At 35.2% G+C, this 12,765-nt stretch overlaps 2 protein-coding genes across 2 annotated transcripts; both read left to right on the top strand.

The window, feature by feature from the left end:
* The first annotated feature begins 4,304 nt into the window (after positions 1-4,304).
* On the top strand, positions 4,305-8,606 carry LOC109221333 (uncharacterized protein At4g28440-like). Its single transcript, XM_019385804.1, has 2 exons — positions 4,305-4,719; positions 8,133-8,606. Exons 1-2 carry the CDS (start codon positions 4,479-4,481, stop codon positions 8,318-8,320), a joined length of 429 nt encoding a protein of 142 aa, XP_019241349.1. The 5' UTR covers positions 4,305-4,478; the 3' UTR covers positions 8,321-8,606.
* Positions 8,607-10,586: 1,980 nt separating this feature from the next.
* LOC109221332 (homeobox-leucine zipper protein ATHB-52) lies at positions 10,587-12,130 on the top strand. Its single transcript, XM_019385803.1, has 2 exons — positions 10,587-11,517; positions 11,613-12,130. Exons 1-2 carry the CDS (start codon positions 11,261-11,263, stop codon positions 12,034-12,036), a joined length of 681 nt encoding a protein of 226 aa, XP_019241348.1. The 5' UTR covers positions 10,587-11,260; the 3' UTR covers positions 12,037-12,130.
* Positions 12,131-12,765: the final 635 nt, after the last annotated feature.

The following is a 12,765-nucleotide window of genomic DNA, read 5'->3' as shown; positions in this document are numbered from 1 at the left end:
AAAACATGAAAGTTGTAGCCCTTTGAGTTAGCTTTCCAACCATATATTGTGGAGCCCAAATGGAGTTTTGAGAAAAACGTTATGTCTATTTTACTAGACAGTGCACAATATGTCTCCTCAAGTCTTCGTTCGTACTTAATTATTAAATTTGACCCCCGAACACGATCCCAGCTTAATTCCTTGAGCTTTTACTCAGACTTCAAAGCTTCAAATCACTTAAATTCATTCCATGACATCTATATAGCTCGGAATCACACCTACAAGGCATAAAACACACAATTAGTGCAAAACACTAGCGATTAAAGCGCAAACTCAATTAAAGTGCAGTAAATTCGAGTGTAATAAGCGACTAAAATATGCAATTATTGCCTATCATCAACAACCCACACTTAAACCATTGCTCGTCCTCGAGCAATCAAACTACACTTTTTTATAGACACGACATTTTTAAACAATTCTCCTAACTCATCACACCAAGAGTATTTAAAATAGACTAAGCACAAAAGCGTAACATCATCACCTCAAAATTTGACTCACAAGTACCACACGTTATTCACAACTCACCCACTTACTCTAATATAGAGGTCACTGACATTACCTTTCCTTCATGAATCAAGTGCCCTCACACAACAAAAGAGAGTAGTTCCACACAATAAAATTTAAGAACACTTAGGAACTCAAGATAGAAAGAATTCACTCACTCTCAGAAATAACATTCATATGCCACAAAATATGCACCATAAGCTTGCCCGTAGTGTACTAGTCCACTAATCGAGCTTATTCAATCTTGGATCAATTAGGACTTTATTTGGTTGTAATGTTAGGCTACGGGANGTCGCTGCAAATATAATTCGGTTTACAGTTCCGGAGTCGAATCCCACAGAGAACTAAGGTTTAGCTACAACTGTTCACTATCACCAAGAAGACAAGCTTGAACAATTCCTAACTTATAGATATTAAGATTCTTGTGTTTAACTAATTAACTAATAAATTAATAACTAACGATACTGAGGGTTAGAGAAAAGATTAAGGAGGTCTAGAGTTATGATTTTCCCAATTGTCGGAATCCTTCCCGCTATGTCTTCTATAATTTCGCCTAAGTATTCTCTACCGATCATGAGCACTCTTATTACCGTAAATCTCTCCCGAGTAATTACGACAATTTACTAGACGCACTCTCCCGAGCTACGCTAGCTGGCTTTTAATACAGCTCACTTCAGATCGCACCCAAGGCTTCGTTATCCCTAATCCCACCTTTAAACCCTCGGTTATTGATCCCTCATATACTCTGGGAGTGGTGTTGTTCAACAATTACCTAGATATGCACTCTCTCCCGAGTTATGCATACTAAATAGGCACAGCTAATTGAGAGCCCTTCAACCAACCACAATATAAACGTAGTTGAACAAATAGAGAAAAGCTATGGCTCAATTATATAAAAACATAACAAGAATTTATCCTACAAAAGGTTCTATCAAAACTCTAGATAACAAATTAGATATTCATAATAGTATGTAAAACTACAATACTAAAAGTCATAACCAACAATGAAAAATAGGAAGAGGAAGGAAAAACTCGTAGAAGAATTCTCCGCCTTGCTCCCAATGTGTTCTTGCCTCCTTGGGTCGAATCTATGTCCAAAATATGTCCCCCTCTTCTTCAAAATAGGTTTAGGACCCCTTTTATACAAGTTGGAATAGTGTAGGGCCGAAATAAACTTGTCCCGGGCGAAATAGGACTTCTTTTTGACGCTTGGAGGGGCGCGGCCGCGGTCAAAACGCGGTAGGACCGCGGCCAGACAAGCTCTCTGATTTCTGCCGCGGTCAGTTCCGCGGTCGCGGTTTCGACCGCGTTTTTCACCCTGTTCCGTTTGGAATTTGGAAAAACGTAAAACATGAAAGTTGTAGCTCTTTGAGTTAGCCTTCCAACCATATATTGTGGAGCCCAAATGGAGTTCTGAGAAAAACGTTATGTCTATTTTACTAGACAGTGCGCAATATGCCTCCTCAAGTCTTCTTTCGTACTTAATTATTAAATTTGACCCCCGAACACGATCCCAGCTTAATTCCTTGAGCTTTTACTCAGACTTCAAAGCTTCAAATCACTTAAATTCATTCCATGACATCTATATAGCTCGGAATCACACCTACAAGGCATAAAACACACAATTAGTGCAAAACACTAGTGATTAAAGCGCAAACTCAATTAAAGTGCAGTAAATTCGAGTGTAATAAGCGACTAAAATATGCAATTATTGCCTATCATCAAGAGTAGTTCCACACAATAAAATTTAAGAACCCTTAGGAACTCAAGATAGAAAGAGTTCACTCACTCTCAGAAATAACATTCATATGCCACAAAAGACGCACCATAGGCTTGCCCGTAGTGTACTACTCTACTAATCGAGCTAATTTATTCTAGGATCAAGTAGGACTTTATTTGGTTATAATGTAGGCTGCGGGACTGGTAGGATACATTTAGATATAAGAGTGACTACACCTCCCTAAGCACTTTAATACATACACTTTAACATTTAAAACCCCACACTTATGTCAAACTATAACTCCACCTTCATATCACTATATATTAACTCCATTCTTCTTTAAGCACACTTAAATCAAGAGCCACCCCTTATCAAGTAATATTTTTCACAACAATCCAACTTTTTTTTTTCTTTTTTCTTTTTCAATTCAAGTGGCTCTTACTTTTTCAAAATAGTGCACCCTTCTCCTTATCTCATTAGTTCCACTCAAAAGCCAAACCAACCACCCACACTTTAACTTTTACACAGTTCATAACAATTGAAGTGCTCATGAGAGGTTAGAAGATTCAAATAGATGGTTAATTCAAACAAATGGGTAAGGCTTGTAATGTGATTGCCAAAGAAACATGATTACAGGCTCAAAGGGGTTAACTACGATACATAACAATTAGGCGGGTAAAATTTATATATGGCTCAACAAAGAAACACCTATATCACTTCCAAGACTGAACAAAACTACTATTTCGCTTTGCAAACACACGGGGCAAGTTCTAGGCATCAAATGCAATGCACAGAATAACACACAAACCTCACACACACATGGCACATAACTCACTTAGGATTGGAATCACTCCTACAAGGCATAAAACACACAATTAGTGCAAAACACTAGCGATTAAAGCGCAAACTCAACTGAAGTGCAGTGAATTGGAATGTAATAATCGACTAAAATACATAATTATAGCCTATCATCACGGACCTGTATTATAGAATGAGGGATCACTAGCACCCATAAAGTTCGGCAAAATTTCATATATATATATATATATATATATATATATATATATATATATATATATACAAGGAAAAATGACATTGCATAACCGCTCTCAAAATAATAGCCGAAAATATATATATTTTTTGTATGTTTATTTGTATATATACACATTTTGTATGTTATATACAAAAATTATATAAATTTTACATACTTTTCTGGCTACCTAATGTAAATAGTTTCTGACACGGACTAAAAGTGAAAAAAACCCTATATACAAAGCAAATTTTACATTCAATATGCACCCGCTACCTCTAAATCTTGGGTCTTCCGCTTCAGCAAGCCCAATACAAGCATACATATAAGTAAAAATAGCACGGGCTAGCCAGTTTTCGGACTGGTCATTCAAAAATAGCCATCGTTTGCAAAGTCATTGAAAATTAGCTACTATTTTGCTGCAAGAGGGACCGGTCCAACATAATATACTAGATATCGGTGCACATGTGTATGAACTTCCAGCATATTATGCTGGAACTCCAACACGCGAAAAAGTTCCAACATAATATACTGGAGATTGGAGCACCTGTGTATGAACTTCCAGCATATTATACTGGACCGGTATATTATACTGGAACACCATTATAATATGCTGGAGTTCCAGTATACTTATGCTGGAACTCCAATATAATATGCTGGAGTATTTTCCGGATTTTGAACAGTGTTTTCGTTCAGATTTATTTTTACATGAAAAGTGGCTAAATTTCGATTACTTTTGAAACTGTGGCTATTTCTAAATGACCACTTATATATCTGGCTATTTTTAAATTTCTCCCTACCTATAACTATGCTTGGTCTAATTGTTTTAATATATTCAGGTTAAAGAAAATGAACATAGACCATAGTAGAAAAATTCCAAAAAGTACTTTAAGAAAAAAAATAGAAAATTTCCCAAATTAGAAGACTCAATCAGCTTAAGCCACGTGGCGAATAGTAATGATCTTTGGTCAATCGACAAGTTTGACTGCACAATTTCCTCGTGAACCTACGAAACAGAGAATCAGAAGTCGAACAGACTGAAATCCCAACAATAGAAAATTCGAAAGGGAATTCGAATCGAATATTGCAAAAAAACGCTACAAATACCACATTCACATTTTCTCCATTAAAGAGAAAGGTTCAGTATTTTTTAGCTCCATTCTCAGTGAAGCTCAGATCAAATCAATGGCTGAAAACTCAACACAGAACAAACCTAAACCGGGTTTAAGGAAGCCGGTTTTCGTAAAAGTGGAGAATTTAACGCCTGGAACTAACCGCCATACGCTGATCGTGAAAGTTCTGGAATCGAATACTGTGTTGCAGAAGGGGCGTTCGGTGTCTCCGCATCTACGTAATACTCGTATTTCTGAATGCTTGATCGGTGATGAGACCGGCACTATCCTCTTCACTGCTCGTAACGATCAAGGTACGAACAGATGAACTTTTCGATCACTTCATACAAAAATTTTAACTGAGAAGATTCTTCTATTTTAGATGCGATAAGCTTGTTTTTTTTTTCTCGGGAAAATATTTGTTAAATGAGGTGGTGGTAAGAACAGAAATCAGGAAATTTGCCCGTTCTAATATTGTGGTAAATTAGACCTCATTAGGCTATGGGTACATTTGTTATTTATGAGATTACGTAGAAGAGAGACCTGATACATATTGCGTATGGAATATATTAATAAGTACACTATTTAATTCTTTTAGTTTTTGTCTTTGTTTGTCGCTGGGTGAACTCAGAATAGAGGTTATGGTTCATTAGAATTTAATGATTTTTGCTTAGACACTTAATATGTGTTCAAAAATTGGTAAATCAGTACAAGTAATAGAACTTGAACCCAATAAATCAAATGGGCTGTGGTAAAATTTTGAACTCGAACCAGTGGTGGAGCCAGGATTTTCATTTAAGGGGAGTCAAAATATAAAGAAACAAACTCACCAAGAACTCAAGAGGTGTCATAGTATATATACATATTTTAAAAAAAACTACCGAACTATACAGTGTAATTTTTCCGGTGAAGGGGTGTCGGTTGACACAGTGGCGGAGGCAGGATATCCGCTAAGGGGTTCAAAAAAAAGGTTAAAATATTGCAGCTAGTGAGAATTGAACTAGTGACCTTACAAAGATTTTGAACCCCCTTGACCACTAAGCTATGCTTTTGGGTTGTGGTAAGGGGATTCAAAACATAATATATAGAAGTAAAAAATAGATTTTGCCTTATATATACATTGTAATTTTGCCCCTGGGTTGACACCCCTTTGGTGCATGTGGCTCCGCCACTGACTCGAACTCATAAATCCGCCTCTGCGCGCACTAATCGTTGTGTGAATTCCATTCTGAAATAGATATGTTGGTAAACTGACTTGTTAGGAATTTTCAATTGATGATCTCTTTTGATATGGCATGATGTATTTTGGACTCTTCTTATAATTGGAAATGCATAAGTTGATGCAGCAATGTCTCTCTCACAATTTGCACATGCATACAAAACTATATGCAGTGAGGCCACCACTATATACATTTTAAAAACAAAAAATCTAGGCAGTTACCCACCCATTACTTATATGGTGGATCTACCCCTGCTTGCTTGCTGGCAATTTTGTTCGAGTTTTCATGGGGAAAATGTTTGAGAACGATGGACTATTGTAACAAAATGTGGGGCATCAAACAAAGGCAACTGAAGATTTCTATATCAGCGGATACTGAGTACCTTCATACTCATATGTGAACCCATTGCCACTTACTTGTATTTGTACTAGCATTGAATTTTGTGTTTACGTTTTGAATTTATAATATGTCACATGAGAATAGGCCAGAGTACAAAAATTTGCTCGCTCACTTAATAATTAGAGGGCATTGTTCTTGGTACCAAATTAAGAAATGTCCGTGTTGAATGGGATGGACGAGAATAATCCCTTTTCTTTAGTGGGCTTATCATTGTGATATATCTGCATTTCTCAATGAAAGCGAACAATTATGTACAGCTTCCTTGATAGTGTTGCCTCCTGCTTGATAAAATGTGCTAATTTCACAACCTTTTTGTGATTGGAGATTCAATCATTTATTCGCTTCAATGTCATATAACAGCGAGGAAGGAGGATCTAGTGCGAGGGTAGCTCTTTTGTTCCATTTTTTTCTTTTCGTGTACAATTAAAAGGGGTAGAATAAGACCTTGTTATGACTAGTAATTCCTTGATCCCATTTTGTTTTACTTAGTTGATATTTGAGAAGTCCACGACTTTCTTTACATTGCTGTTCTTTTTAGTTGAAAAAGTGTGATGTCTTTCATCTTAGCTTAAAATGTATAATCTTTTCCAAAAGATAAATATATCGATTTCAATCCTCATAGTGAACTCGCTCTTATAAAACAGGATGATGGTAGCAGTACTGATTTCTTCATCATATGTGAGCTGAAGTTGAGAACATGTTTTGAACTTCTTCTGTCCTCCTGTCTCCTGGACACAATGTACAAAAGCATTTCATGAGCTAAAGCTTTTGAATGGTACCTCCTCTTGTCCATAACTTCCGCTTTGCCTTCTTATTAAGAAAGGCTCGGAATCAGTTTTCTTTATTCCTTCTCTTTCTGAAAGCTGGCTGTAGGTAATTGTGATGCCCTAGAATCTAGTAAATGTCTCTTATGACATGGTGACTGAAACCCCATTGAACAACAGTAGTTAACTATAGTAGTCCTAAGGTAGAAAAGTTGCTCGTGTGGTCTTTTATTTCCAAAGGGCTGAAACAGAGTACTGATGTTTCTAAATTATGCATGTGGTGATTGTAGGAGGGAGGGAGGGAGGGAGTAGAAGATTGTAGCGTTTGGACTAGATAAGAAATATCGTATGGTATTTACTGGAGGATTAGGGAGGGAGGGACTAGATAAGAAATATCGTATGGTATTTCCTGGAGGATTACCCACTGTAGGTAAAAATTTGGGTTCCGATGCAGGATCAAGAAATAGGAAGTGATGTTCATCTATAGTAATATCTTTGATGTGTTTGGCCACTAGAAAAGAATGATACATGATGCTGGAGGGAGGGAGGGAGTAGAAGATTGTAGCGTTTGGACTAGATAAGAAGTATCGTATGGTATTTACTGGAGGATTACCCACTGTAGGTAAAAATTTTGGCTCTGATGCAGGATCAAGAAATAGGAAGTGATGTTCATCTATAGTAATATCTTTGATGTGTTTGGCCTCTAGAAAAGAATGATACATGATGCTGTAATTGTATGGAGAATTTCTTTTGTGTCTAATATCTTACTTGACACAACCTTTTCTTGTCCATAACTTTTCCTTTGCCTTCTTATTACGGAAGGCTCAGACACTTTTTTCAGTATTCCATCCTCAAACAAGTTGGAGACAAGCAGCTAACCTTTGTGGTAGAAGATTGAAGCATTTGGACTATTTAGAAATATAACATGGCATTTACTGGACGATTACCTGCTCTAGGTAAATGTTTGAGTTCTGATGCTCATCTATTGTATGTTTTGCCTTCTAAAAAATGGATTTTGTATATTTTGTGCCTTTAGTGTCTCTTTTCCTGTTTAGTTAGCCTCTGATGTATTTTGAGTATGTGTTTATGATTATAGTGTCTGTCTTTGAACAAACAGCTGGCTAATTAATTCATTTTAATCACTGAAACAATTCTGTTGTATCCAATTTGCATGCCACTCACTGTAAAAGGTGAAGGCATCCAGAAATAGAATCCCCAGAATTGAATTTATGTCTTTTTTCTTCAAGATGATGTTTACTGCAAATATTAAATTTCCATGTTCTGTTGCATTTCTTCCTGTATTAACTAAGGTTTGTTTAACGCGTAACTTTGATATGTGGTCAGTTGATCTGATGAAGCCTGGTGCTACTGTCATTCTTCGGAATGCCAAGATTGACATGTTCAAGAACACAATGAGACTAGCTGTCGACAAATGGGGACGTATCGAAGTTACTGAACCTGCTGCATTTGAAGTGAAACAGGGTAACAATCTCTCCCTTGTTGAATATGAGTTGGTGAATGTGGAGGAATGACTAGGGTCTTTTGGTATCAGCTAACTAGTTAAAATCATAGTTTTAGTACCAGTATTACTGTTGTCCTCTATTTTGTTATAGCTGTTTCCTTTGGGATAGGAAAGCACTTATTATGAAGTGGATAAATTAGATTGTTTAGTAGTTGGATGGCTCATTATTTTGGTAGGGGGAAGGCTCAGGAACTCGCAGGGTGCGAAGGTGTAAAAAGAAGAAATCTTTACTGAAGCGTATGGATAATTTAACTTTATATATAAATCTAATGTCAAAGTGTGGTAGCTTTTTATTTCCTTATTAGTTCATTGGTTTTCGTGTGACCTATAGGTCATGGGTTCGAGCAGCGGAAGTAGCCACTAATACTTGTATTAGGGTAAACTGTCTACATCACACTTCTTGAGTGCAGCCCTTCTCCAGACCCTGCGTAAATGCGTGATGCTTTACGTATCGGGTTGCCCTTTTTGTCGGCTCTCCTTAAAAGTTCTTGTTCTTACGTACTCCCTCTTTCTAATTTATGTGGCACTTTTGGCTTATCGAGAGACAATTTAAGTAGTTTTGAAGCTAGAATGGATAAATTAGCTTAATATTTTAAAATTAAAATTTAGATATTCAAAATATAAGAAAATACTATAATTTGCAATTCTTCTTATGTCAATATTATGAAAGAAATACATTTACGTAGATAGTTTAAATCTCGAAAAGTAAAAAGGTGCCACATAAATTGAGACAAACGGAATACTGTATCTCTATACCTAGATAGTTGAGAAGATAAATATAGTAGGTTAGAATTTAATTAAAAATACTTTGAGGCAGTGAGTATCGATGTACGAGTTTTGTTCTAAAAAGGAATATTTTAAGGATATAATAGTAAAAATCTTGGTCAAACTTAAAATGCTTATAAGCTAAAAATTCATAAGTTGGGGGTGACCAGCTTATGGCATTTGGCTTATTTTTGACTTATAAGCACCTGACTTATAAACACTTTTAACTTTACCAAACGCGTAGATAACCCGAAAAGTGCTTATAAGCTAGTTTGACCAACTTATAAGCTTCGAGTGTTTACTATTGAATATAAAGTTTCCAAAAATGGCAATATGAAGAGGCCTATCAAGTTAATACTTTATTAGTCATGCAAGCAAGTCATGTGACAGATAAGTTTGTTTAATGTTTCTCATAGATGATTGATTCCACGAGCAAACATAAATCCAACTCAATTTAAAAGAATTCACCTATTTAATAATTTTGGAGGCAATGAGAAAGAAGGACAAAGAGGGTTGGGGTGGGGGTGGGGGTGGGGGGGAGTTGAGGGTGGTGATGTTAGGGTGGGTGGGGCTAGTTAAGTAAAGGGGGCCAGGTCCAAAATCTTGATCAAGATCCCAAATTAAAATCAAATAGAAATCAGTAGTCATGTCAATATTACATAAACCTCAGGTGCATGAACAAAGATTCCAACTACCATTATTTAATTTGTGGGGAATGTTATGCCCTTCCAATAGCCTACATTTTTTGACAAACATAAGTTCAACTCTACCTAAAGAAGAAATGCTTTTTTATTTTATTTTATTATTATTTTTTGTGTGTGTAGTATTTTGAGATAAATACTACTCCTAAGACTTACGGGTTTCTCCTTACGGAAGGAGATTTGCAGCAACTATGGCTTAAGTTATTGGTCGTTGAAAATCCTCACAAGAGGGATGATCCCTTATTATCACAACATAAATATTTTCTAGTGATGCAAGAATATTTTTGTGTAGCTAATCCTTAAATGTCGTTTGTTTTCCATAAATAACTTATATTGTATTTATAAGTTATAAATAGGATTTAGGAGGATGGCAAGATAATGAGCTAATGCGCTAATTAGCATGTCTTATGGATGAACCCGACCCAATAATTTATTTCAACATTTTGATGATGATGATTGGATACCAAAAGAAGAAATGTCACTTCAAGATTATTGATTTCCGATTGGTGATGGTCATAATAGGAAAGGACTAGATGATATACTTATATTTAGAAATGGTCAAAATAAATATTTAAATGATTATGAATTAGATGATTAAACAAAGTTAATTTAGAAATTATTGGTGTACTACTTCAAATATTTTTGAAAAAATGACACTGTATATCTGCTTTCAAAATAATATTAATTTTTTAATATATATATATATATATATATATATATATATATATATATATATATATATATATATATATATATATATATATATATACACATTTATGTATGTTATATATAAAAAATATATAAATTTTATACACTTTTGCAGCTATCGAATATAAATAATTTTGATCGCGAGCTAAAAGTGATCGTTGCCAGTATCTTTCTTGTATTGAAACAAGTTTCCTCTTAACAAATGGTTTGCCACAACGGCACAACATAAACTTGACGGGCCTATATATAAACTCAACCAAATAATTAAACATTTATCAAAGAACTGAATATTCTTTTCAAAAGGAATATATATTATTGCATACAGCTATGCTCTCTTAAAATTTAGCTTTGATCACCAAAAAAAAATGGGTGGCATTAATTTGGATATGTTTTCTTTCTATTCTCTTCCTTTAATATTTTTTTGCCTTTTAAAATGAAATATTGTTGTAGTGGAGCAACAAAAAGATGACCAAGTACATGATACGGACATTGAAACTAGTTTGGTATTATTATTTTTTTCTTAAAAAATAGAAAAGATATTGTTACTTTATTTGATTATCAACTCCTTAATCTGTATCGGATAATAAAGTTAAATAATCTAAATGTTAATTTACTAAATTTAATAACATAGTAGGACCAACTTCACGTGAACATCAAACTCACTGCATGAAGTCAGCCCTATCCCTACACAAATATTTTGAACCTTCCCTATGTATATTAAACAATTCAAAAGAATAATTTAAAAATATTTTCAAGACTTGAAATTTTTTGTATAAATGCAACAACATAAAAGCATTACATCATTTCATTACAAATTCCAAACTTTATCTCATTTCTCTAACATGAATAATTTCTTGAATTCTCAATACCTACATAAACATCAATCCATATTGAACCATAACAAAAAGAGGCTAAATCAAGAACAAGTAAAGAGGTTAGAGGAGAGTTTTGATTCAACAAAAAAGCTTGAGCCAGAGCAAAAACTCCAACTTGCTAAAGAGTTAGGTGTTCCTCCGCGACAAATTGCTATCTGGTACGTACGTTCTGTTAAATTATATGATCACTTCATCTAAAAACTTAAGCTATCGAAAAATTTTATTTTTATTTACTTAATTATGTCTTTGACAGGTACCAGAACAGACGAGCTAGATGGAAGAACCAGAGCCTCGAGCTCGACTATAATGCACTTCAGCATAAGCTTGACACTGTATTAGCTGAGAAGAGGAAGATTGAGAAAGAAAACGAACGTCTTCGAGGCGAGTTGAAGAAGGTAAATGAGATGTTTGTTGCTTGTAAAAAAACACAAGGACATGAGGAAACACAAGGATTAATTCCTTTAAATGCAGCTAATTCCATTTCTAGTGGTTGTGAGGAAGGAGTAGTGAGTTGTTCTAGCTTCCAAGAAGATGTGAGTTGTTCATTGGTAAAAAATAATAGTGAGTCTAATTTGCAATTTGATGAGCTTTATGCTTGTTTGATGGGTGCAGAAGAAGGATCAAATTGTCGTTTAAGTTGGCAAAATGGAAAAGATCTTTGGGTGTGGAAAAATTGAAAGACATGTATTATTGAAACAATTTACAGCATCTTGTTGCTTACATTAAACTAATGAATACGAGATATGTGTTTTTCGTGCGCATATTCATTGATCTATTGATCATAATTAAGTGACGTATTTTCACACTTCTAATTGGTAATTGATAAGGTTGAATTATTTGATTTGGTGTAAACTAGACCTGTTAAATGGGTCGACCCGACTCGGACTTGTGATGACCCAAGGGGTCATCTTTTATTTTAGAATTCGAATCCGGGTTTCAAGGCCTTGAAAACCTCTTTTTTTCCCTCCTCGATTTGCGTGCGCAGTCCGGGCGCGTTTTCGGAAAGCCTTTATGTGAAATTTAAGAAAAATATTGAATTTTTCCTTTAAAATTGATTAAAGTTGACTTTGGTCAACATTTTTGGTAAACGGATTCGGACCCGTGATTTCACGGTCCCGTAGGGTCCGTAGTAAAATATGGGACTTGGGCGTATGCCCGGAATCGAATTCCGAGGTCCCTAGCCCGAGAAATGAATTTTTGAAGAAAATTGCTAACTGAAAATATGATGGTTTTTGGAAATTGAATAATATTTTATATTGTTGGTATCGGGCCCGTATTTTGGTTCCGGAGCCCGGTACAGGTCCGTTATAATATTTAAGCCTTTTCTGTGAAATTTGGTAAAAATCGGAAGTGATTTGACGTAATTCGGACCATCGGTTGAGAAATTAGAAAGTTTGAACTATCTT

This window comes from Nicotiana attenuata, unplaced genomic scaffold (genome assembly GCF_001879085.1).
Source record: "Nicotiana attenuata strain UT unplaced genomic scaffold, NIATTr2, whole genome shotgun sequence".
Taxonomy (NCBI): Eukaryota; Viridiplantae; Streptophyta; class Magnoliopsida; order Solanales; family Solanaceae; genus Nicotiana; species Nicotiana attenuata.
The sequence above is the reverse complement of the archived record's forward strand: the minus strand, read 5'-3'. Positions and strand labels throughout refer to the sequence as shown.